The 27,185-nt window shown below is 41.2% G+C and overlaps 1 protein-coding gene and 1 long non-coding RNA gene across 3 annotated transcripts; one reads left to right on the plus strand and one right to left on the minus strand.

Annotated features, from left to right (window-relative positions):
• Window positions 1–2,247: 2,247 nt before the first annotated feature.
• LOC115304599 lies at window positions 2,248–18,068 on the minus strand. Of its 2 annotated transcripts, none has more exons than XR_003914520.1 (3): window positions 18,033–18,068; window positions 15,653–15,725; window positions 2,248–2,290 (listed from the first exon to the last, which is right to left on the minus strand). It is a non-coding gene; the product is annotated as an uncharacterized LOC115304599 (long non-coding RNA). The 2 variants fall into 2 exon arrangements; XR_003914521.1 differs by lacking the exon at window positions 2,248–2,290 and adding an exon at window positions 6,338–6,439.
• A 3,493-nt stretch (window positions 18,069–21,561) lies between these two features.
• BCDIN3D (BCDIN3 domain containing RNA methyltransferase) lies at window positions 21,562–25,871 on the plus strand. The gene is made up of 2 exons (XM_029955241.1): window positions 21,562–21,817; window positions 24,564–25,871. Exons 1-2 carry the CDS (start codon window positions 21,584–21,586, stop codon window positions 25,206–25,208), a joined length of 879 nt encoding a protein of 292 aa, XP_029811101.1. The 5' UTR covers window positions 21,562–21,583; the 3' UTR covers window positions 25,209–25,871.
• The last annotated feature ends 1,314 nt before the right edge of the window (window positions 25,872–27,185 follow it).

The raw sequence follows: 27,185 nt of genomic DNA on the forward strand, positions 1-27,185 counted from the left end.
GGGCTCCCTCAGCCAGCCCTTCACCCGCACTGGATCTGTCCTCAGCCCCTTCGTCCTTCCTTCGTTTCCTAGGACTGCCATAACAAACTGCCACAAACTGGCAGCTTAAAACAACAGAAATGAGTTATCCTCACACAGTTGTGAAGGCCAGAAGCCTGAAGTCAAGGGATTAGTAGGATTGGTTCCTTTTGGACACTTTGGGGGAGGACACATTCCACGCCTCTCTTCTAGCAATTATTTCCCTGGCTTGAGGCTGCCCCCCATCTCCACCTTTCTCTTCATATGGCCTTTGCCCCTGTGTCTCTGTGTCTTGAATCTCCCTCTCCTTATAAAGCTACCTGTAATCAATTTAGGGCCCACTGTAAATCCAGAATGATGATCTCTTCTCAAGGTCTTGAATTGTAGCTACAAAGACCCTATTTCCAAAAAAGGTCACATTCACATGTCCAGGGGTATTAGAACTTGGACATCTCTCTTAGATATCACTATACAATCCACTATACCATCCAATTCCTTATGGCAGCTACTGTCTCCAATGGCCTCCAAACACATCCCTCATCTGCACCCCCCACCTCCAGTCCGCACACCAAGGCTCTTCATTCACATTCCCAGGCTCCTAGGCTAGAGAAATGACAGAGCTGAACTGACCTGATCCAGCTCACATATGACATCTGCTTTCACTCAATCCTGGCTACTCCCAGCAAATTTGTGTTTGCCCTCTTGCTGATTATACACACACACACACACACACACACACACACACACACACACTCATACACACAGAGATAATATCCTTTCTGCCCAGTCTACTAATGCCAAACCTTCTCCAAGATCTCTAATTTCTTTTCCGGGAAAACTTTACCCAAAAAAGTGAGCCTTATCCAGTCCTTCAATAGCTCTCTGCCCCTTTAGTAGCTCCTTATTCTCCATGTTAAGGAGGCCAGATGCTCTAGCCAAGAGACCCAGCTGAGTGCAGTCTTCCAGCCATGTCCATCAAGTGGCAGCCATGCAAGGGAAGAAGTCATTTTGGAAGTAGGTTCCCTATAACTTTAGCTGTTTCAGCCCCTAGCCATTTGAGTTTTCCCACTGAAGCCCAAGGAATCATGGGGCATAGACAAACCATCCCCTGTATGCCTTGTCCCAATTCCTAATCCATGCAAACCATGAGGATAATCAAATAGTTGTTGCCATTAAGTTTGAAGTAGTTTGTTCTGCAGCAACAGATAACTGGAACAGAATTTGGCAGCTGGAAGAGAGACACTGCTGTAACAAAACTTAAAACATCTGCCATTGCTTGGGCCTTCCAGGTAATAGGAGACACCTGACAGGCTCAATGAGTCTGCTAGGGAAATGCTAGACAGTCTCCAAGGAGACGGCAGGCGAAAGTTCAAGGGAAAGTTGAGAAAAATGTACTTGGAACCCGGAGGAACAAAGTCCCTGGTTGTGTCATGGTAGAAAGTTCCACAAAACTTTTATCTGCACTAATGTGAAAAATAGAAAAATACCTAATGAACTGATGGATCTGGCTAAAAAGATTTCCAGGCAAAATGTTGAAAGGGTCAATTAATTGGCTTATTTTGGCTTTGTATCATAAGAAACAGATAGAGGAAAGCTAAAGAAGAAATTATTCTGTTTTGAAGCAGAATTTGGAGGAGATATAAAAAGCCCACAACAGTCTTTCAATCCAGCCCAAGAATTCAAAATAATAAAGGGCCCCATGGCAAAGATCAAAGCCAGGACACTGTCAGGAAAACATGGTCTTCTGGTAAAGATGAGGCCGGAAGTGTAATTGTAAAGCCTTTTTAAGACCTCAGAGGGGCACCTCAGTGGCTCAGTTGGTTAATTACCTGAGTCTTGATTTCAGCTCAGGTCACAATCTCACAGTTGAGGGATCGAGCTCCGCACTGGGCTCTGCACTGGGCATGGAGCCTGCTTGAGATTCTCTCACCCTATCTCTCTGTTCCTCCCCTGCTCACATACTCTCTCTCTCTCTCTCTTCAGATACATAATTAATTTTTTTAAAAAGGCATTAGAAATGGTTCCTCGTGGAATCTTTCAGACAGAAATACTCCTAAGAGCTTTCGAGGTATTTGTTGCACAGCTGCTCTTCTTCGAACAATCTTGAAAATACTATCCCTCAGCAGACTCACTGAGGGCCCAAGACAGGGGAGGCCCTGTCTCAGAGAGATTTATGAGTGCAGGTTGTCTGATGAAGTGAACTCCAGTAAGATTCGTAGGAAAAAGACAGAATGTTTAGGACTTGTATTGATTGAAGCACCACCAGCTCAACCTGCAAAGGAGAGAAATCATACAAAATAAAAAGTGGCCTTTGGGCCCTTGGACTTCAAAGGGCAGGAAGCAGGCTGATAAAACCACTCTGCTGTAATAGGGTCTCTTTCCTATGGAAAAGAAAGTGACTCCAGAGGCAAAACCAGGAGGCCAGAGGGTAAAGAGCCACATACGATCATTGCCAGGGAGCGATGCTGGGCCTTAGACAGGGAACTGGTAACATGTATCCAGCTGGAGCTCAGAATTGCTATCACCAGTGTCTGCTGTGGACCTCACCCTTCCTCCCTGTTGAGCCACAACATCTACTGTAGTTGTCCTATGGCTGTCCAGCTTCTATATGCTGTGTGTGTGTAGGTGGGCAGGGGTAAATAACTTGTCTTTAGTTCAGATTAAGAGGAGCTTTACCTAAGGAACTAAACGCGAGGGCCCTCACATGAACATAGACTTGATTTAGATGTGATTCTGGACCTCAAGCCTAAGACTGATGTTGTAGTAGGAAGAAACTTTTGGGGTTCTGGGGAGGGGCATGAGACCAGAGAGTGGAATGGAGTAGTTTAAAGCAATGACCACAGTTCTTTGACCAATGGAATGTGATAGAAGTGTGTGTTCCGTGAGTTCCTTGGCCCAGCAATTGTGACAGAAGTGCTGGTTGATCCTGATGGGACCTCCTTGGTTCAGAAGCTCTTCAGTGGACCAATCCCTATGCCCCGGGGTGAAATGCACTGAGTGACCAGACCCAAGTCATACATTCTTCCCTGGGCTGCACTCATTGATGGGGATAGGGAATCTGAGGGATATTTCCCCAAAGAATAATCAGAGTGTGCCTCCCAGGAGAATGTTGAATGCCAATCAGGCAAACACAGCACATGTCTACCACCTTAAGACAGAGAGCCTGTCCTCAGGGAACTCAGCATAGTGGTATGGAGAGGACAGGGAAGTAACTGTAACGTGGTGGGGGCCACTTAGATGAAGAGTTAAAGTCTTCTTGGAGAACTCTGAACTGGATCTTAAGGGATGAGACAATTGTATTCAAGCAGGCAAGAGAAAACAGGGCCTTTCAGACAAAGGAAACAGCTTGAATAAAAGCCTTGTGTGTGTGTGTGTGTGTGTGTGTGTGTGTGTGTGTGTGTGTGTGTGTGTGTTTGGGGGGAGCCAAATAATTGAGATTGTGTGCCTCTTCTAGCATGATGTATTAACAAGGACACCTTCTACTTAGTAATTTTTGCCGAAAAACTCAAAGTCTGAGTCTGATGCATGAGGAAACACTAGACAAACCCAAATTGAGGGACAGTCGACCAACTAGCTTATATTCCTTAAAAAGTTCTGCAATGAATAGGCGATGGAGCGTAAAGAGCACACTTACCATGACGAGCCCTAAGTAATATATAGAATCGCCAGATCACTATACTGTACACCTGAACCTGTATAATACTGTATGTTAACCATACTGGAATTAAACATTTTAATTTCATACAAAAAGATCTAAAATTTTAAAGTGTTCAGAAATACAGGCTTTTAGTGTTATCTCCAAAAGTGTCTATAGCACCATTGAAGCTCAGTGAGTAATATTTAAATTTGCTTAATGTCATTAATTTGCTTAATGTTGATTAAATATATAGATATACACATACATTTTATATACACTTCTGGATAGGAAAAAATCTAGATGGATACACATTAAAATGTTTATTGTGGTTTATCTCCAGGTGGTAAATAAGACCTCAGGTCTTTTCTTGTGGCTTACCTGGATTTACTAATTTTTCTGTACTGAAAAATTACATAACTCATATAATAAAATATATGATAGGGGTGCCTGGGAAGTATTGGACTTCAGCTCAGGTCACGATCTCACAGTTTGTGAGTTCGAACTCTGCTTTGGGTAAACACGAGCCCTATTTCTCTCTTTCCCTTTCTCTCTCTCTCCCTCTTTGCCCCTCCTGGGATTCTCTCTCTCTGCCCCTCAGTCACTTGCACCTCTCTCTCTAAAAAAGAAAAAAATACATTTATGCTACAAAGAAAAATTCAAAGAACAAATAGAGAACAAAGAAGGAAAGAAAGGGAAGGATGATAGGAAATCAGGAAAGGAGGAAGGGAAGACGGAAAAGAAACTGGCAGTGTGACAGTGACCAAGTGTCATCTCCTTGGTGCACGCAGTACCCTTTCCTGAGTCTTATTTTCTTTGTCCTCTTCGCACAACTGTACATTGTTGAGAATCTACTCCTTCCTTCTTTATAAAACAAGCATTCGTTCAGTCAGGTGGCATTTCCTCAGCTGCCAACACTGTGCTAGATGCTGGAGACACAAAATGCAGGACATAGTCACTTCCTTCAGTCAGTTCAGAGTAAATAAAAAGTTGCAATGTTGTATGATAAAGGCAGTAATAGGCACACATCTATGTAGAGGGAGGGATATACTCTTTATGAAGAAGAGTGTGTGGTGCTGTCCTACAAAAGAGGACACACATGAGCTGGGTCTCAGAAAAGTAGGAATGATCGGGGTAAGGGGAGTAGATTCCAGGCATAAGGAACAGCATGTGCAAATACTTGGAGCTCCCACCTGCATATTTAGGGATGATTAGTCATTCAGCATGGCTGGAATAGAGATGTTAGAATGGGGTGGGGAGTGGGCGCAAGAGATGAAGCTGAAGAAATAGGAGGTCAGTTTTTAGAGGACCTTTTGGATCATCTTAGCCACTCAAAACATGCTCATGGGCCAGCAGCCTTGGCTTTACCTGAGAGCCTGTCAGAAATCCAGACCCCAGACCTCCTGAATCAGGATCTGCATTTTAACAGGATGTTCAGGTGAATCATTTGCATATTCATGTTTCCGAAGACCTTTGGACTTCATTCTGTAGGTACCAGGGAGCCTGACAGATCTGTCTTCCCTTCATACCCTTAGTAAGGGAAGGGGTGGGGTTCTTCATCTTCTCTTCCAGGTTTCTTCACCAGCTCCTCTGCCGCCGCTAACCCCAGAACATTCCAGGCCTCCACCCCACTGTTCCCTTCGCAGACGTTGCCTCAACTACATTATCCTGAACACACCTTACAAAATTTTTTAATGTAGGGAATCCCTTGGGTTTAAAAGATGATAAATGGAAAGGTAGGATTCTATGATTCTATGAAACGATACTTTGCATAGCAGGTGACCTTATGAAACTCATTATGCCCAAGCAGTGGTACCTGCTGAAAACATAAGTAGGCTCAAATAACATTTAGGAAAAACTTACAGACGCTAAGTCCATAGTGAAGTAAGAAGGGGAACTGAGAATGCTTGGAGACATCATTCCTAACCTTTTCTTTGTGATAAGCTGTGTTGGGTTTTTTTCTTATGACTATAAAACTAGTATGAGTGCATTATTGAAAGCATGGGAAATACATTAGTTTGAAAAAGAAAGTAAAATGGCAGTCAGAGGAAAAAACAAACTGGGAGAGAGACGGAAATCAAGGGCATGCACGCATGCACAGGCACACATGCGCGAGCGCGCGCGCGTGTGTGTGTGTGTGTGTGTGCGCGCGCGCGCGCGCGCACACACACACACACACACACATTCTCTTCCACCCACTCTCTGGGTCCTTCTCATTTGGTCATATCAATAATTGTGAGTTAATCAGTATTTAATATTTACATTATTAAGACTATAAACCCTGTTGATGCTGAACCGTGTAGTATACGGTGATAACTTTTCCTTTCTTACACAATGTTTTGATTTGGGGGAGGTTAATCAGTTATCGTGGTTAATTGTCCATTTGCTTAATTTTCTATGTACTTATTAATAACTTTTCTTCACCACCTTAAGTGGGTAAATATCCCCTCAATATGTTCAAATATATTAGATATTCTATCAATTTCACCTTGACGACATATTCTCTTTCCAAACTTCTGACTTCTCTAGCCTTCACTGGTTGCTCCGAATACCTGCTGTTCAGCTCTTCCCCAGGAATCCTCACTCCTCTCCATCCTGAGGAGCCCCCTTCGCCGCTCTTCTCTATTGGAAACATGCATTCTAGATTCCTTGGATTTCTTGTTTTTACTTCATTTTGGTGGAAAACCTTTCCCAACAGCTTCCTGAGAAAGAGTTGATGGGAAATAATGTTTTTGGCTTCTTGCATGCCTGGAAGTCTTCATTTTGTGTTCACACTTAATCATTTGGCTGTATATCAAATGAAAGATTGGAAAGAAATTTCCTTCAGAATTTTCAAAACATTGTTTCATTGCCTGATAGCTGCCAGTGCTGCTTGTTGAGAAATCCACTGCTCTTATGATTCTTGATCCCTTCCATGAAATCTTCCTAAAAACATGTAGGATTTCCTCTTTTTCCTCCATGTTCTCAAAATTTACCATGTTGTATCATGATATGGAAACTATCTTTACCCATTATACTTCACACCTGACCAGCCCTTCAGCTCTAGGAAATTTTCTTAAATTAGTTCTTTGATAGTTCTTTAATAGATTAGTGATTCTGTTCCCTCTGCTTTGCATTTCTGAAACTCCTATTATTCCAATATTAGACCTTTGGGGCTGGATTCTATTTTTTGTCTTCTATTTTCTATCCCTGCCTTTTTTGCTCTACTTTGTGGAAGACTGTCTCCATGTCATCTTCTAACTGCTCTATAGAGTGTTTCATTTCTGCTATTATATTTTTAATTCCCAAGACTTCTTTTTGTTCTTTAAATGTTCTTTTTGCCCAATATTTTATTACAAAAGTTTCCAAACATATAGAAAAGTTGAAACAATTTTACGGTAAATATCCATTTAACCACCACCTAGATTCTTTTTATAGCTTGTTTCATGGATGCACTACTTCTCTTATTTCTCAGAGAATATTAATATTTAATATGAATATGAATATTTCATGATTCTTTAATGCTTTCTTCTCCCTACATAGTCTTTGCTCCTCTGTTTCTAGGCTGTTTGGATTCTTTCATATTAGAGACTTGCTTCAAATGTCTGATGATCCAGGGTTACCCGTTCTATTTTAAGAATAGTCCCCCTGATGGAATGCAGTAGGAAGAGTACATCCTCATCTAGGTGGTTTTCCTGCCAAAAACAAAATCTGAATCTGATTAAGACTCTAGAGCTAACCAACAATTTATATAGAATACAAAGTTCAAGAAACTTACAAAATGATTTCCATAATTCAGAACATGGGAAACTTTATAGGACAATATATCTAATTTTGTCAACAAATAAGCTGTTAGGCTAAAAAAACAAAAACAAAAACACACACAAAAAAGGGGGAGTCACTATAGATTGAAAGACATATCAATCAAATGCCATGTGTGGACCAGCTATAAAAATATATATATTTATGAAACAATCAGAAAAAATTTATCACTTACTGAATACATTTGATATTAAGAAATTATTGGGGTGCCTGAGTGGCTCAGTCAGTTGAGCGTCCGGCTTCAGCTCAGGTCATGATCTTATGGTTCGTGGGTTTGAGCCCTGCATCGGGCTCTGTACTGACAGCTAGCTCAGAGCCTGGAGCCTAGGTCAGATTCTGTGTCTCCCTCTCTCCCTGACCCTCCCCTGCTCACGCTGTCTCTCTCTGTCTCACAAAAATAAATAAAAAACATTAAAAAATCTTTTAAATAAATAAATCAATAAAAGAAATTATTATTTTTCTTTTTTTAGTTTTTTAATGTTTATTTGTTTTTGAGAGAGAGAGATAAAGTTGAGCAGGGGAGGAAGAGAGAGAGATGGAGACACAAAATCGAAAGGAGGCTGTAGGCTCTGAGTTGTCAACACAGAGCCTGATGTAGGGCTTGAACCAACCGATGAACCATGAGATCATGACCTGAGCCAAAATCAGACACTTAACCAACTGAGCCACCCAGGAGCCCCAAGAAATTATTATTAAAGTGTTGTAAGTATTATGTGGCTGTATTAAAAAGAGTTCTTACCTTTAGAAAGATCTGTAAAAGTATTTACAGGTAAAATATGACATCTAGGATTTGCTTCAAGACTTAGGGTGGAGGCACAGTGAGTAGAGGTATGAAAGAAGACTGGCTCTCCGCTAATAATTGTTGGAGCTGGGTAGCAGGTACATGGAGATTATCGTACCATTTTCTCTACTTTCATATATATTTGAAATTTTCCATTAAATAAAATGAGTGGGGCACTAAGAAGCAAATAGGAAACTCTGAGCTGGAGGTGGGGCTTGTCTCTGTGGGTGTCACTGGCTGGTGTTCTGGCTGGCCCTTTCCCTAGAGAACCACTTCAAGAAGCCTCTCCAAATCTCCCACTCGAAGGGTATAATCGTGGCTATCAATTATCTAGAAAGTGGTAGATCAAAAATTTGAGGTTTTCAACATTAAATGTATAAATGTTTACTTAAGCTTGCTGTAGGGTTATCCTTGCCACCAGAGGGCTAGTGTTTCTCAGACCTGAGATCTTCTATTTTACCTTTTCAACTTTCTGCTGGGATTGGTGAGGCGCAGTCATACGCCTGCATTGGGAGGTTATGAGAGTGGGGGCATAATTTCTTTTTTTAATTCTCTAGTAATTCCTCTTATTTTAAAAAAGTTTTTATTTTGAAATAATTGTATGTGCACAGAAAGTCCCAAGATAGTTCAGGGAGGTTCCATAAACCTTTCACCCAGTTTCCCTCAATGATTACATCTTATATTATTATAGTGCACTACCCAAACTGGGAAATTAACATTAGGATGTGTGGATCTAGTCCTGTGACACATTATTATTTAACCATTCACCCTAATGAAGGACATTTTGGTTGTTTCCAATGAATATTCATGTAAAGGTGTGAATATAAATTTTCTTTTCTCTAGTACAAATACCCAAGAGTATGATTGCTTGGATCATATGGTAAGTGCATGTTCCATTTTTTTTTCTTTTTTAAAAGATTTATTAAGATACACTTTACACAACACAGAGTTTACCCATTTAAAGTGTACAAGTTAATATTTTTAGTATACTTAGAGGATGTCACCACAATCTAATTTTTTAATGTTTATTTTTTGAGAGAGAGAGAGAGGGAAAGAATGCAGGGGGGCAAAGAGAGAGGGAGAGAGAAAATCTCAAGCAGGCTCTGTGATGAGCGTTGAGCCCAGCTTGGGGCTCAATCCCAATAACTGTGAGATCATGACCTGAGCTGAAATCAAGGGTCAGACACTTAACCAACTGAACCACCCAGGCACCCAAACAATAATTTTAGAGACTTTTGTCCCCTTAAAAGAAACCCTGTATCCATTAACAGCTGGCCCTTACTCCTCCTTTCCACACATCACTGCCCCATTCCTAAGTAGCCATTAACTATTTTCTGATTCTAGAATTTTGTCTATTCTGGACATTTTATATATGGTATCATATAATATGTGGTCATTTGCAACTGGCTTCTTTCATTTAGCATATTTTCAAAGGTCATCCATATTTTATTAGCGCTTCATCTTTTTAGTGCCAAATAATATAATCTACCACATTATAACATTTTATTTAGCCATTCATCAGTTGAACGACATTTGGGTTGTTTCTACTTTTTGGCTACTATGAATAATGCAGCTGAACATTTGTGAATAAGCTTTGGTGTAGGTATGTGTTTTCACTTACTTTGGATACTAGGAGTGGAACTTCTGGGTTATATCATAACTCAACGTCTAACTTTTTTTTAAATTTACATCCAAGTTAGTTAGCATATCGTACAACAATGATTTCTGGAGTAGATTTCTTAATGCCCCTTACCCATTTAGCCCATCCCCCCACCCACAACCCCTCCAGTAACCCTCTGTTTGTTCTCCATATTTAAGAGTCTCTTATGTTTCGTCCCCCTCCCTGTTTTTGTATTCTTTTTGCTTCCCTTCCTTTATGTTCATCTGTTCTGTGTCTTGAAGATCTCATATGAGTGAAGTCATATGATATTTGTCTTTCTCTGACTAATTTCACTTAGCATAATACCCTCTAGTTCCATCCACATGGTTGCAAATGGCAAGATTTCATTCTTTTTGATTGTCAAGTAATATTCCATTGTACACACACACACACACACACACACACACACACATATATATATATATATATATATACCATCTTCTTTATCCATTCATCCATCAATGGACATTTGGGCTCTTTCCATACTTTGGCTATTGTTGATAGTGCTGCTATAAAAATGGGGGTTCATGTGCCCCTTCAAAACAGGATGCCTGTATTTCTTGGATAAATACCTAGTAGTGCAATTGCTGGGCCATAGTGTAGTTCTATTTTTAATTTTTTGAGGAACCTCCATACTGTTTTCCAGAGTGGCTGTACCAGTTTGCATTCCCACCAGCAGTGGAAAAGAGATCCCCTCTCTCCGCATCCTTGCCAACATCTGTTGTTGCCTGAGTTGTTAATGTTAGCAATTCTGTCTATGTCTAACTTTTTGAGGAACAGCCAACTATTCTCCAAATACAATGTCCCATTTTATTTTATTTATTTTAAGTTTTATTTATTTATTTATTGAGAGAGAGAGAGAGAGAGAGAGAGAGAGAGAGAGACAGTATGAGCAGGGGGCAAGTCAGAAAGAGAGGGAGACACAGAATCCATTGAGCTAGCTGTCAGCACAGAGCCTGACATGGGGTTCGAACCCACGAACTGTGAGATCATGACCTGAGCTGAAGTCGGACGCTTAACCAACTGAGCCACCCAAGCGCCCCACAATGTCCTATTTTAGATTCCCACCAGCAATATATGAAGGTTCTAATGTCTCCATATTCTCATCAATACTTGTGATTACCTGTCATTTTCATTTTAAACATTCTAGTTGGTGTATACTTAGGGGATTTTGTTTGTTTTGTTTATTGTTTATTATCTTTATTTTATTTTTTAAGACTTTTTTTTTTTTAAGTAATCTCTGCACCAAACATGGGGCTTGAACTCACAACCCCAAGATCAAGAGTTGCATCGTCTACCGACTGAGCCAGTCAGGTACTTTTGTTTGTTGTTTTTTAAAAAAAAATCTGCCAAACTATTTTGTCTAAGCCATTTGTCATTCCCAACAATATATGAGATCCAAAATTTCTATGCATTCAAGCATTTGACGATGTTAGTATGTTTTTTTTTTAATTCTCATTGTTCTAATAGGTGTATATGAATATCTCATGGTGGTCTTAGTTTGCATTTCCCTAGTGGCTAGTGATCCTTAACATCTTTTTATGTGTTTATTAGCCATTGGTATATCCTCTTCAGTGAAATGTTTTCAGATCTTTTACATATTTTCTAGTTAGATTGTTTTTTTTTAACCATAGGATTCTAAGAGTTCTTTATATGTTTTATTTTTTAATGTTTATTTATATTTGAGAGAGAGAGACCATGGGCAGAGGAGGGATAGAGAGAGAGGGAGACAGGATCTGAAGAAAGCTCCTCACTGTCAGGGCAGAGCCCGATGAGGGAGATCAAACCCACCAACTGTGAGATCATGACAGTAGCCAAAGTTGGATGCTTAATGGATTGAGCCCACAAGGGGCCCATAGAGTTCTTTATATATTTTAGACACAAATCTTTTGTTAGATATATAGTGTACTAATGTCTTTCCTTATTTGTAGCTTGTCTGTTTATCCTCTTAACAAGATCTTTCACAAAGTGAAAGTGATTAAGTCCAATTAGCTTTGAGTCAAAGTCATTAATTTTTTCTTTTATAGATCATGCATTTGGTGTCATATCTAAGAATTCTTCATCAAACCCTTGGTCCTGAAGGTACTCTCCTATATTTTCTTCAGGAAATTTTATAATTTTACACATTACATTTAAATCTATCATCTTTATTAATTTCTGTATGTGATGTTTAGGTCAGAATTCTTTCTTTCCTTCTTTCTTTTTCTTTCTTTCTTCCTTTCTTTCTTTCTTTCTTTCTTTCTTTCTTTCTTTCTTTCTTTCTTTCTTTCTTTCTTTCTTTTTGACCTATTGATATCTAATTGTTCAAGCACTATTTATTGAGAGGAATAAGTCTTCTGTTTTTGAGGCACATCTACTTGCCATATATCAGAAGTGTTTGTTGCCATCATTTCCTGAAATTTTAGGGGATTCCATAGCATTATTGTGTTTCTTCTTCACTTTCTTTTCCTAATGCCTTAGGAGTGAGCTATCCTGGTTAGCTCAATCAGTTACCATTTGCCATCCACTTTCCAGGGTCCCCCAGTTTGTTGCTTTTGTGCTTTCTCACATTTTCTTTGTCCTTGAAGATTTGTGGTAATGAAGTTTTAGGGGCACCTGGGTGGCCCAGTGGTTAAACATCCAACTTCAGCTCTGGTCATGATCTTTTGGTTTGTGGTTTCAAGCCCGTGTTTTTCCTCTGTTCTGACAGCTCAGGGCCTGGAGCCTGCTTTGGATTCTGTGTCTCCCTCTCTCTCTCTCTGCCCCTCCCCCCCCTCTCTCTCTCAAAAATAAATAAACCTCAAAAAAATTTCAATGGAGTTTTAGAGAAAATTAAAAGGTACTGTGTGCATGTGTGTATGTTCAATCCACCACCCTTAACTGGAAGTTTCTTAAGTCTTTTTAAAGCCTAATTCTCCTGTTTTTCCTTTTACAATATATGAAAAATTTATAATCTAAGAGTAATATGAATTGTTATATATTCTTACAATAGTTTCCTTTCTTGTTTGTCAACCAGGGCCAGTTTCTGTAGCTTGCAACCAAGAATCCTGATTAATACAATGAAAATGATTTATTTCAGGGTGGAAAAAAGGAGGGATTCTGGAAATAGATGAAGAGATTAGCTGTTAATCACCTTCAGGGCCCATGGAATTTCAAAACGACCAGAAAATGGTTTGGATTGTGAAGGGTAAACTAGAGAAACTCTGTCCAAAACATCTTCATATACATTCTCCATCTTCTCAGTAATCAGTGGCAACAGACTGTTGGCTTAGTAAGCCCTTTGGGGCACCTGGGTGGCTCAGTCAGTTAAGCATCTGACTTTTAATTTAGGCTCAGGTCATGATCTCACGGTTCGTGAGATGGAGCCCAGAATCGGGCTCTTAGTTGACAGTTCAGAGCCTGCTTGAAATTCTCTCTCTGTCTCTGCCCCTCCATCACTTGCTCTCTTTCTTTCTTATAATAAAAAAAATTTTTTTTAAATATTCTTGTTTTAAATTCACCTTCCATTTAGGAAAAAGAAGAATCTGCAATCTACACCAGATTAAGTGAAATAATGGGGTGTCCAGTTGGCTCAGCCAGTGAAGCATGTGACTCCTGATCTCAGGGTTGTGAGTTCAAGCCCCATGTTGGGTATAGAGATTACTTAAAAGTAAAATCAAAATAGGGTTGCCTGGGTGACTCAGTCAGTTAAGCATCTGACATTGACTCAGGTCATGGTCTCACAGTTCTTGAGTTTGAGCCCTGCATCAAGCTCTCTGGTGACAGGTCAGAGCCTGGAGCCTGCTTCAGATTCTGTGTCTCCCTCTCCCTCTGTCCTTCTCCCACTTGTGCTCAATCTCACTCTCTCTTTCAAAAATAAACAAACACTAAAAAACAAAAAAAATTTTTAATCAAAATAAATAAACAAACAAACTAATTAACCAACTAATACACAAAAGCCCAGCACCAATCTTCTGGTCAGGATTCCAGATATTCACTTCCTTCCTTCTCATTCAGTCTTCCTGGACAGAGACCAGTTAGTTTTATCCCAAATTCATGTTCTTTTTTTCTTGGGCAGATTGCTATATTCTGCACTTTTCTTGCATCCAGATGGGCCATGGGCCTGAGTTCTGGCCAATGGAATGTATATGGGAGTAATGGGGCACCTGGGTGGCTCAGTCGGTTAAGCATCTGGCTTCCGCTCAGGTCATAATCTCACAGCTCGTGGGTTCGAGCCCCCGGTCAGGCTCTGTGCTGACAGCTAGCTCAGAGCCTGGAGCCTATCAGATTCTGTATCTCCCTCTCTTTCTGACCCTCCCCTGCTCGCACTGTCTCTCTCTGTCTCTCAAAAATAAATAAAAACATTAAAATTTTAAAGAAAAAAAAAAGAATACCTCTTCTGGATCTGGCCCCCAAATCATCCCTTGAGATTGTCCAGGATCTCTTCTCAGCTGCCAGATATAGAAGACTCACTGGAGGACTCTGAAGCCCCAGGGAAAGATAAACCTTCTAGATGGGTCCATGAAGTCTCTGAGAAGCAGAGAGCCCTTCCTCACCACCCACTGACCCACAATGGACTATGACAAGGAAGAAGAAATAAACCTTCATTATGGTACGACACAGAGATTTGGGGGTTATTTGTTATATTGTTTAGCCTTCCCTGACTAATTTGGCTCCATCTTTGGAGAAACTGCCTATACCACCTGGATCCTCGTTTCCTTATCTGAAAATGAAGGGTTAGGATAGGGGTTCTCTTGGTTGGCTTTCAGGTATAACATCCCATTTATAAATTGTATGGTTATAATTTCCAAGTGGTTTAAAACTCTGTAAGGACTAATTATAGAGTTTCTCAGCTGTAATAAAGAGTACGTTCTCCAGGGATGCCTAGGTGACTCAGTCAGTTGAGTGTCCAACTTCAGCTCAGGTCATGATCTCATGATGTGTGACTTTGAGCCCCACACCATGCTCTCTGCTGTCAGTACAGAGCCCATTTCAAATCCTGTTTCCCTCTTTCTCTGCCTCTCTCCTGCCCTCCCTCTCTCAAAAATAAATAAACATTAAAAAAAGGAGTAAGTTTTCCATTTGCAGATGTGTTGTGTTCCAGAAGTCCAGGCAAGAGTCCCTTGTTGGAATATTGTTTTTGTAAGAGACTAGATTCAATTTTTTAAAATATACACAGATTCCTGCTTAACTCTCAGTTCTGGGGCCCTATGACCCCCAAATGGAGGCGACAAGTGAGGTGGAAGAGAAGGGACTGAGCAGAGGCTCTAGGCATGATTTGAGAAGGAAAGAATGGGAGGCTAAGATAGGCTAGACCATGGGCCAAGATGTCAGCTGCACAAGGTTCCTTAGGAAGCTGTAGAAACCATTAAATATGTCAATTGCTCCTTACTTAGATATTTCCAATTCTGTATATAAACCTCTTCATTTTAGATGTTCTTGGATACATGTTCTGTGCAGGGCAGAGATTAATTTTCCATGGAACTAATGAAGCTCAGGTATTAGGGTCCTCATTCACATATAGAACATGTCTAAGGCCCTGGAAATGTGTTTACAAGGTTATTTGTTTTTATAAAAACAAATATTAAACAAAAAGTAAAATATTTTCACTGTAGGTGCTTAAAACTTCTATTTCCACTCTGACTTCCCTTCCTTCACATTTGCACTTGTGTTAAATGGCACTGGAATGGCTACAGGCATTTTTGGAATCCAGCTAAGGGGAAGTTTAGTTGGAGACACACTCCATTTAGGATCTATTCACATGGTTTATAATTGCTTCCATGCAAAGTTGAACTTTTACCTGCTGCTCCGATGAAGGAATAGCTCCAGAAGTCTCTTATCCACCCACATGCTGACTCACATGAAGTTATGACCTGTAGATTCAAGGCCAGAGTTCAAATCAATATCTAAATGTGTCCTACATTTAGCACCTGGCACCAGAACTGTGCAGGAGCAGAGAAAAATAAAGCTTAGAAGATGTATGAAGCCAGAAGTTAGTCTGAAGAAAATTCTTCCAATTGTCAGCTGTGCAAAAATATAAGCAGAGGATTCTGTCCATATTGACATCCAGTCAAAACAAGTTTTGTCCTATTGGCAATATGCTCAATAACATAGTATATCATTATAAATATACCATACATTCTTTTCTTTTTTGATGGGAACTGCTCAAAATAGAGAACAAAATACTTCTCAGAATTCCTAGTTTTATACTTTTTTGATGACACAAATTACTGATATCAATGCAGAAAAGAAAAAACTCATAATACACCAATTATAATGAGGTTTTCAAAGGCAAATCAGCTAGTAAATGTAGTCAATTTGAAGAGTATAGCTGCTAAGATTAGTCCCTGTACAGGAAAACATTTTAAAGTTGACAAATATCACACACACACACACACACACACACACACACACACACAACTCCCATAATAATTTGGTGAATTAAATGCCAGTCACACTTGAATATTACTATTTTCTTACATTTTTTGGCTGCATACTCATTGATTGCTTCTTCATAAAGCCAGGACTTAATAATATAAATTTTTAGCAAGGACAAGAAAGATAAGTCAGTCTTTTCTTAGCATGGCAGATCAAATTTGCCTTTTATTTGATCATTTAGAAAAGTCTCTTTCAGGGGGTATCTGGGTGGCTCAATTGGTTGAGCATCCAACTTTGGCTCAGGTCATAATCTCTCACACCTTGTGAATTTGAGCCCCATGTCAGGCTCTGTGCTGACAGCTTGGAGCGTGAAGCCTGCTTTGGATTCTGTGTCTCCCTCTCTCTTTGCCCCTCCCCTGCCTGTTCTCTCTCTCTCTCAAATATAAATAAACATTAAAAATTTTTAAATAAAAAGAAAGAAAAGTCTCTTCCAGGTTCACAATTTGTTATTGGCAATGTCATGTGAATGTTTAAGTTTGTGATCAAACTGGGGGAAAACCTTGATCAAGTTTCTTTCATGTAGGAACTAAAATTCCAGAGCTTTAAAAAATGCGTGATTTGTTGTGATTTCTCATTGTAAATAAATATTCACTTTTACATCTATCTTTATATTTATAATCTCTCCTTTACAGCCACCCCTCCCACAATTGTGTACGCATCAGGCTCCACAAAACCCGGCCAACTGCAGTGTAGCACAAGCTCTTAGGTACTGCCACAGCTATCTGAGGTGTTGGGCTGATGACTCAGGCCCCAAACCCAGTAGCTGAGTATTGTCAGGTCATCTGGGTCATTCAAAAATGAAAAGTCACCAGTGAGGCAAACTAAAATGCCTCTTTATGTGCTCATCTCTGAGGTATTTCATGTCACCAGTAACATTACCAGACCCACCCCCATCTTGCTGCTCAAGGATACCAGAATTAAGGGGGCCTGCCGTTCACCATCTAGTACTGGCCTCTACTTTTTTTTTTTTCTGGTGAACAGTGTTTCAAAAGCTCAAAAACATACCCATGTCCTTAATGAAATTAAACACTTTACTGGCAAAAATACATACTGTATATGTATCTTTTCAAGTTTTATTTATTTATTTATTTAGAGCATGAGTCTGGGAGAGGGGTAGGGGAAGAGAGACAGAGAATCCCAAGCAGGCTCCACACTCAGCGTGCCGCCCAACGCAGGGCCCAGTCCCAGGACCCTGGGATCATGACCTGAGGCGAAATCAAGAGTCAGATGCTCAGTCACGTGAGCCACTCAGGCACATGAGCCACTCAGGCACCCCTATGCTGTGTTTAAACAAGCAAACAAAAAAGTGTTTACAAAAGCAAGGTGATTCCAAATCACCTTGAAAATTAAGGGTTGTCAGGTGTTTGTGCTAGCACCATCTAGTGACAAAAAGAGGTAAGTCTCCCTCACTAAAATCTGTCAAATACTGGGGAGAGAAATGGGTACCAGTGGGGCTGTTCCACTCCCACCCTTTCCTGGAAGTTGTTCAGAATACTGTGGTTTACATTTGAAAAACAAATAATCCAGTGAAGAAATGGAAAGAAGACATGAATAGGCACTTCTCCAAAGAGGACATCCAGATGGCCAACAAACACATGAAACGATGCTCAGCATCACTCATCATCAGGAAAATACAAATCAAAACCACACTGAGATGCCACCTCACACCAGTCAAAGTGGCTAAAATGAACAAATCAGGAGTCTATAGATGCTGGCGAGGATGTGGAGAAATGGGCACCCACCTACACTGTTGGTGAGAATGTAAACTGGTGCAGCTGCTCTGGAAAACAGTGTGGAGGTTCCTCAAAAAATTAACAGAACTCCCCTATGACCCAACAATAGCACTGCTAGGAATTTTCACAAGGGATACAAGAGTGCTGATGCATAGGAGCACATGTACCCCAATGTTCATAGCAACACTTCCAACAATAGCCAAATCATGGAAAGAGCCTAAATGTCCATCACCTGCTGAATGGATCAAGATGTGGTTTATATATACAATGGAATACTACATGGCAATGAGAAAGAATGAAATCTGGCCATTTGTAGCAAAGTGGATGGACCTCGAGGGTGTCATGCTAAGTGAAATAAGTCAGGCAGAGAAGGACAGATACCATATGTTTTCACTCATAAGTGTAACCAAAGACACTTAACAGAGGACCATGAGGGAGGGGAAGGGAAAAAGTCAATGGGGAGAGGACGGGAGGCAAACCATGAGAGACTCTTGAATACTGAGAGCAAACTGAAGGCTGATGGGGGAGGGGAGAGGGAAAGGGGGGTGATGGGCATGGAGGAGGGTGCTTGTGGGGATGAGCACTTGGTGTTATATGGAAACCAACTTGACAATAAACTATAAAAGAAAAAAATAAATTATCAGAACTCCTCCCCCCCCCCAAAATACTGTGGTTTACTCAGTCCACTGTGACTTTTAATCATTAACTTATGTCCCCAAATAGATGAGACAGAGATGAAAGTATTAAGTAAAAACTGGGAGGGAAAGAGATAAGGCTCATATTAACCTCTGATAGCACTATCTGCAGGGGGTCGGCAAATCTCTGTCCTCATGTAGCAAAAGGCCCTTTAAGATGGCTGGCCAGGGTGGGGAGAGGTCAATACAACTCTGCTAACCCCTGGCTGAACCTGTTGGATATTCTGGGCTATCCTGGCTTCTAACTGAAAACTGCTCTCTGGGCTGACCCCTCCATTTCTCTCCTTACTAGCTCTGTTTTTTTCCCATCTCTGGCTCAGCCTCTATTTTGTCTATCTCCATTCCACTCTGTTTCCGTTCGATTCCTTTCTTCCTTCCATTTGAATTTTCCCAAAGCAAACTTGGCTTTAGTCATCTACTTGCAGCCTCTATTGAGTTTGGTTTTGTTTTCCTAATTTTTATTTCACGTGGTAAGTACATTTAATATGAGCTCTATACCTTCTTAACAGATTTTTTTAAAGTAGGCTTCATAGCCAGTGGAGAGCCCAATGACCCTAAGATCAAGACCTGAGCTGAGATCAAGAGTCGAACACTCGGTAGACTGAGCTACTCAGGTGCTCCTTAACAGATTTTTAAGTTACAGCACAGTCTTGTCATCCACTGGCACAATGCACAATGTTGTACAACAGATCTCTAGACCTTATTTATCTTATATAACTGAAACTTTATAGCCATTGATTAACAGCTCTTCCTATCCCTTCTCCCCCAGTCCCTAGCAACTACCATTATATTCTTTGCTTCGATGAATTTGACTATTTTAGACATCTTACATTAGTGGAATCATGCAGTATTTGTCTTTCCATGACTGGCTTATTTCACTTAGCAAAATGTCTGCAAGATTTGTCCATGTTGGCACATATGGCAGGATTTCCCTCTTTTTTAAGATGAGTAATATTCCATTGCATGTAATACCACATTTATTTTATCTGTTCATCTGTTCAGTGGACATTTAAGTTGTTCCCATATCTTAGAGCATCTCGGTAGCTCAGTCAGTTAAGCATCCAACTTTGGCTCAGGTCATGATCTCACAGTTTGTGAGCTCATGCCCTACATTGGGCTTTCCACTGTCAGCACAGAGCCAGCCTCAGATCCTGTCTTCCTCTCTCTTGGTCCTGCCCCCCTCAAAAATAAATAAACATTTTTTAAAAATTTAAGTTGCTTCCACATCTTGACTCTTGCGAATAGTATCACAATGAACATGAGGGTGCTACTATCTTTTCAAGATCTTGATTTTGGGTACATACCCAGATATGGGATTGGCTGCACCATTTAACATGCTCACCAACAGTACAAGTGTTCCACTTTCTCCACATCCTTGCCAACGCTTGTTGTCTTTTTTGTTCTTCCATAATAACCATCCTAACATGTGCGAGGTGATATTGTGGTTTTGATTTGCATTTCCCTGATGATTAGTAACAGTGAGCATCTGTTTATATACCTTTTGGCCATTTATATGCCTTCCTTTGGAAAAATGTCTATTTAAGTCCATTGCCTATATTTTAGTTATGTTATTAGTTCTTTTGCTATTGAGTTACAGGAGTTCCTTATATATCTTAGAAATTAATTCCTTATCAGATACTATATATGGTTTGCAAATATTTTTTCCCATTCTGTAGGTTGCCTTTTTACTCTATCAATGATTTCCATTGCTGTACATAAGTTTCTTAGTTTGATGTAGACCCACTTGTCTGTTTTTGCTTTTGTTGTCTGTGCTTTCGGTGTCATATCCATGATATCATTGCTAAGGCCAGTGTATCCTCCATTTTTTGTCAGCTGTCACACAGTTTTAGGTCTTACATGTAAGTTCTTAATTTATTTTGAGCTGATTTTTTGTAAGATAAGGGTCCACTTTCATTATTTTGCACAATATCCAGGTTTCTCAGCACGATTTGCTGATATCGAGTTTTCATTCAACATATACTTATTGAGCATCTTTGGGTCAGGTATCACGGTAGGCGTAAGGGGATTCAAGGCTGAGAATAACAAAATGGCTGCAAGCACATCCTCTGGAGCCCAACTGCCTGGGTTCAAATCCTGGTACCATCATTTCTAACCGCATGACTTTGAGCAGATTACAAATTCGTTGTACCCCAATGTCTTCATATATGAAAAAGGGATAATTATGGTCTTTTCCTCACAGGATTGATGTGAGAGGATTAAAAGAATTAGTGTACGTAGAGGTCTTAGAGAGGATCTGGCACCCGATAAGCACTCTTAAGTGCTGGCTCATAAGTCAGGGTCCTTGCCTCTCAAAGAGCTCACAAATTACAGTTGCCCCTATCCACCTGTCCCACCTGGCTCTTCTGGCTACCCTTTCCTGGAACCATGAGTTGAACCGGGTGTAAGTTCCTGCATCACAGATTCCTTGTGTGACTCTGGGTAATTTCTACCCTCTGGGTCTCACTTAATGCATAGGTAAAGGAAGGAAGCTGAACCAAAATTGATTTACAGCATCCCAAAAAACTTGTTCTCCAGCTACCTCAAGTTGAAACTGTATCAGCTTGGGCAAGGCACGCAACCTCTCTGCGTTTGTTTCTTCACCTATAAAACGGGATAATAGTACTAACCACCTCCCAGGTTGTGGTGAGAGTGCAACAAAGCAATGCAAGCCCCGCAGTCAGCGCTCGCAGAGTGGACGTCAGCCTTCAGGCCACCCCCGCCCCCGCCCCCGCCCCCGCCCCCGCCCCCGCCCCCGCCCCCGCCAGCCACTTTGCGATTTAACGCACGCGCGCTGGCGCCCCAGCACCTAGCCGTGCTGGCTTCCGACTTCCGGTTCCGCCGGGACCCAGAGGTCTGACTGACTAAATGGCGGCGTCCCCGAAGCCGGCTACCGGGGGCGTTGAAGAGGCCGCCGCGGAAGAGGAACCGCGAATTCTGGAACCCGGGGCAGCCCCATTTGGAAATTTCCCTCATTATTCCCGCTTCCATCCTCCAGAACAGCGGCTCCGCCTCTTGCCCCCGGAGCTGCTTCGCCGGCTTTTCCCTCAGAGTCCCGAATCGAGGCCGATCCTGGGGCTCGACGTAGGGTGTAACTCTGGGGTGAGTGACGGGGGCGGGGGCGGAGGTCGGGGAGCCGAGCGGTTGGCTTCCTCTGCGCTCGCTGGGGCTCTGGTTTGGGCGTGGCATCACGCCCATTACAACTTTCCCAAAATGAGTTTAAACTCTGTTCCAAATTCCTGCGTCCCTTCAGGTGCGTTCGCCGCCTCAAGGCCAAACCTCGGGTGGGAAGGGCCACCGTTTGAGGGCTTCCGGCGCTTGCCTCCTGTGCAGCGTGGCTGGCGACCTGGCTGCCGGAGAGAGGGCTTCTGGAGACCCACCTTTGGGAGCGTAGGGTTGGGATTGGTTTCCTGGGAGAGCTGAGTCAGGGGTGACGGAATACCGCCTGGAATTAAGATTCGTGTGCCATACCGTGTAGGATGGACCCTGGAGCCAAGCAGATACTTAAAAGAAGTGAGTTGACTGAGTACAGGGGAGAGGGTTGAGAGGGAGGATACAGCCTTCTGGCAGAGGAAGGCATTGCCACGTCTTCTCACCTCAAAGTATTCTTAGACGTAGAGTGATTATAGTGAAATTACGTCGAAAATATCAAAATGTCTCTCTTGACACCTGTCTGTAACTACTAGCATATCTTAGAGGAGCAGACGTTCTGACCCTGTGATTGCAAATCATAGGCATTTAATAAAAAGTGTCAGCTACTGACCCTAAGTTTTCCTTTCCCCCTACACAGTGGCAACTGCTGTTTATAATTTCTTGGGTGTGCATCCTGTGTGTACACAGGCATTTATGTATGTATAAATATCACCTCTTTTACATTTACAAGTAATAGCACACTGTTTTGCACCTTGCTTTTCACTTAATAATTTAGAGATCACTCATGTCACTACATCCTTTTTTTAGCAGCTTCAAAATTGTATGGATGTACCTTAATTTACAGAGTGCTTTATTTACATTTTTAAAACTCCCAGGCCCCACTCTGGCCCTACTGAATAAGATCTTGGGTGATTGAGACCTTGAGTCTATATTTTCTTTTTTAAGCTTCCAGGGTATTCTGGGATTAGGGAATTGAGGTTGGAGAGGGTGAAGAGATGTGGTAGAGGAGGGACTGATATGACAAAATGACTAGTCAAATTGGCACACCCAAGATCAGACAGAAAGAGGGAGTCAGTAAATAAATAAGTATAGAAATGGGAAGAAAATTAAATAGCACAGTATAGGAACTTCCTACTTGAAATGTGGTCCTTGATCTACAGCATCAGCATGACTTGGAAGCTTATTAGAAATATAGAGTCTCAGTCCCCACCCCATTTAGATGCTACTAAGTCAGCATCTTCCTTTATTTTAATAAGAACCATAAGTGATATACATATTATTATTATTAATAAGCATATTACAGTATGAGCACCCTGGTATAGAGGGAAGAATCTAATGTAGCCTAAACCTTGCCATGTACTAATCATGTGACATTAGACAAGTCACTAGCCTCTGAACCATAATTTTTAAAAGAATTTTTTGTGAACTGTGCCCCATGTACAGAGAAGTGCATAAGACGTAACTTATACTTATGAATTACTATAAAGCAGACACCTTTATGACCATTATCCAGATCAAGAATAAGACATTGTCAGAACCCCAAAAGTCCCTTAACTTTCTCTGTTCATAACCCCCCCGACTCCACCCAGAGGTAACAACTAGCTTGACTTATTACTCTTATTTTCTTGATTTTCTTTATGGCTCACTATTTTTGTAGCCCTAAACAATGTAATTTAATCTTATCCATTTTGAACTTCATATAAATGGAAGCTTGCTATGTATATCCTTCATTTTTAAGTGATATTTAGTATTCCATCGTAATATATACATTATATAATATATACATCTTAATTATACATGTATATAAATATACATTTATTCATCCATGCTACTATTTTTGAACATCTGGGTTGTTTCCAGCCACGTTTTCTTCACCGGCACAAAGGGCATAAGTTTTTTCCTTACAGGATTGTTGCACAGAGCAAAAGAGGTGGTGCATAGAAAAATGCCTTGAAAAATGGATTAGAGAAACACAAATTTGAATTAGTTATAATGGTTATAGAAGTCAAAGTTAGAGAAAGAAGATAGTGACTTGTTTAGGAGTCAAAAAAAAGTGCCAAGATGGTGAAAATCACAGATCTTTAGATTTAGCTAGAAGGAAGTCAGCAGTGACTTTTGGGAGTAATAGTTGCAGAAGTAGAATAAGTCTCAAAAGGGGGTGGTGAAGCATAAGCCAGACAGCAAAATTGAAGCTGTAGAATGAAGGCTAAAGGAGGACTTTTTGGAATCCAGACTTTCCCAATCACAAGTCTGAGAAGCAGATTTTTTGTAAGATGATGCTTGTTCTGGTTCCTCACCTTCCTGGTAAGGAACACTGGCTATGCCCCTGGAACCCTTTCTTCCTCCCTGAGGTCTGAGAGACTTTAAAAAAAAAAAAGTGAGTTTACCACCATATTACTCAAAATGGACAAGACTGCTCTCAGCTCCTTTGCTGCATCCATTTGGGTGTAACTTTCAACCATAACACAACCCAATCTATCATTAATGTCAGGAAAGTATGGAGATGACACTTTATAGCCTGAGACCCCTGGAGGGCACTGTGGAAAACTCTTCGGGCAACCTTCTTAGTCTAGGAGCTTCATATCCTATAAAGCCAAGAATAAGTGGCAGTCCAATGAGATAATAAGAGATAGAGGTTTTTCTTTCATTCACTGGTTGAGAGCTGCAATGACAAAGCTCTTTTGGATTTCTCTAGGATCTGAGTGTGGCTCTATACAAACACTTCCTTTCCTTACATGATGGGGAGACCTGCTCAGATGCCTCAGGAGAACTCCATCTACTCTGCTGCGACATAGATCCAGTCCTGGTGGAACGAGCTGAAAAAGAATGCCCTTTTCCTGATGGCCTGACCTTTATCACCCTGGACTTTATGAATCAAAAGACTCGGAAAGTTCTCTTGAGCTCTTTCTTAAACCAGTTTGGACGCTCAGTTTTTGACATTGGCTTCTGCATGTCAATAACCATGTGGATTCATTTGAACCATGGGGACCATGGTCTGTGGGAGTTCCTGGCCCACCTTTCCTCCCTCTGCCGCTACCTCCTTGTGGAGCCACAACCCTGGAAGTGTTACCGGGCAGCTGCAAGGCGTCTCCGGAAGCTGGGCCTCCATGACTTTGACCACTTCCGTTCCCTTGCCATCCGAGGTGACATGGCCAATCAGATTGTGCAGATATTGACCCAGGACCATGGCATGGAATTAGTATGCTGCTTTGGCAACACCAGCTGGGACCGAAGCCTTCTGCTCTTCAGGGCAAAACACACCACTGAGGCTCATCCAATTCCCGAATCACTGGTAGAGGAAGGGAAAGAAAAGAACAGATTAAGATTCTGGAGACAGTGAGATGGGAGGGTGGGAAGACGAGGATAGAGATATTGAAAGAGTGATATACTAAGAATTAAGTTAACTCTCCTTAATTTGTGATTATAAGGCAGCCTAAAAACCTGATAGATACTTTTGGCAAAATGTCCAAGACATGCAATTGCAAGAATCAGTATCTGTTCCCCACTGAGTTGATTCTGGAAGAAGAGAATACATCTGTGGAGCAATGAGCTGGGTTCTCCGGATTGAGATGGCGTAGAGAAAGTGATCCTGGTTCTAGGATACAGAAGGGGCTGTTCTAGTGGTTAGAGACTTAGCCCAGGCCTGCCTTAGAATGTGTCTGTTCCATGGGCAACTTGAATCTGATCTGGCTTCTTCAGGCTTTTGCTGGACTTCTTATCCTACCTTCAGGCAAAACTTCACAATACAATCTGGAATGAAGAGTCTCTGGCTTGGCTAAAGGAGAGGGTTAGTATGAAAAACATCTTATCTTTCCAGAGCAGGTCACATATCCAGCATGCCCAGGCTCAGCACAGCAGGTAACAGATACTACTAGCCAAAATGCACTGGCTAGCATTTATAAGATGTTTAAAATATTTAAAATATCCAGCTGGTACAAATGAAATGAATGAAGTGGGACTGTACAATTACATATAATAAAAGTGACTTGTGTATGATTGAGAATGCCCTGTGACTCTGGGGTAGGTAGGAAACTTCTGCTTTTAACCACTCTATCCAGGGGGTTTTCAGCTCAAGAAAAAGAACCTCACCCAAGCTCAGAACAGAAAACATGCCAGAGAATGAGTTAATTCAGGATTTTTTGGGTCAGCATCTTCTGCCAAAGCACACCAGCATGGGGGTGGGGGGTACCCAGTATGGCAGTGGGAACACGTGCAGGGAAGCAGGCATAAAATGCAGTCTACAATTGAAGGACTATAGCATAAATGCTGTGGGATAGGTGTCACTGATATCTGTCAGGTTTTGGCATCCATGAGTTGAGTCCAAGGGAAAGCTGAAGATGGAGAAAGATTTGGTGGAGACAAGATGGGAAAACAAAATATATCTAGCTAAGAAAGAAGACTGGATTGATGAGTTTCAAAATCCTTAACAGCCTATTATTTTCTCAAGTTATAGAAGGAAAGTTGGGGAATAAGAGAGTCTGAACCAACAATTAAACTTTAGACCTATTGGTGGAAACGTTAGTAAAAGTTCCTGCTAGGGAATTTGAACTCTATGCATAGTGAGCCAAAGCATACTGGCCAAAGCTAGTACATTCCCCAAACAATACAAGACCAGAACCAAAGCCCTCATTTAGGAAAACCAGTTTTTCTATTTTGTGCAGGATAATTATGTGATTGATGTCCAATCTCAGACTCCAGTACTACTTTTCTGTCTTTTTATATTCGTGTTCGTGGTCACTTTCATCCTAGTGACTCTTCTGGACTTTTACCCTTCTGCAGGTTCTTGACGGTATATCCCTGTTCCACTAGTCTAGGCAGATGCCCTAACTACCAATCAGCACCATTCCTGTTTACTGTGTTAGGAAGTCTTTTCTTGCCCTCAGTCTTTTTTTTTTTTTTAACATTTTATTTTATTTTTTGAGAGTATGAATGGGGGAGGGGCAGAGAGAGGGAGACAGAGGATCCAAGCGGACTCTGAGCTGACAGCAGTACCTGATATAGGACCTGAACTCAAAAACAGTGAGATCGTGACCTGAACGAAAGCTGGACTCTTAACTGAGCCATCCAGGAGCCTTTGCTCTCAGTCTTAAACCCCTTCATCTTTTCGCCTTTTCACTTCTGAACTTACCTAGTGAACTTTTACCCAGTTAACCTCTGCCCAAGTTCCTGATCCCAATCTCTGCTACTTCTCCCAAAGTGCTTTACTGAGGATCCCCTTGATGTCTCCTTGGCCTCATTCACTCCTTCCTGTCCACCTGCCAATGTGCTCAATTCTCTCTCTAAAACCACCAACTTTTCCTGTATCTGATCTCTCTTC

The sequence above is a fragment of the Suricata suricatta genome, chromosome 10, assembly GCF_006229205.1.
Source record: "Suricata suricatta isolate VVHF042 chromosome 10, meerkat_22Aug2017_6uvM2_HiC, whole genome shotgun sequence".
NCBI classification, from domain to species: Eukaryota; Metazoa; Chordata; class Mammalia; order Carnivora; family Herpestidae; genus Suricata; species Suricata suricatta.

Excerpts from the sequence above, each read along its gene's own strand:
- BCDIN3D (XM_029955241.1), top strand. The coding sequence starts at position 21,584 with ATGGCGGCGTCCCCGAAGCCGGCTACCGGGGGCGTTGAAGAGGCCGCC. Across the intron at positions 21,818-24,563 it reads ACGTAGGGTGTAACTCTGGG|GATCTGAGTGTGGCTCTATA; the intron begins GTGAGTGACGGG and ends GGATTTCTCTAG.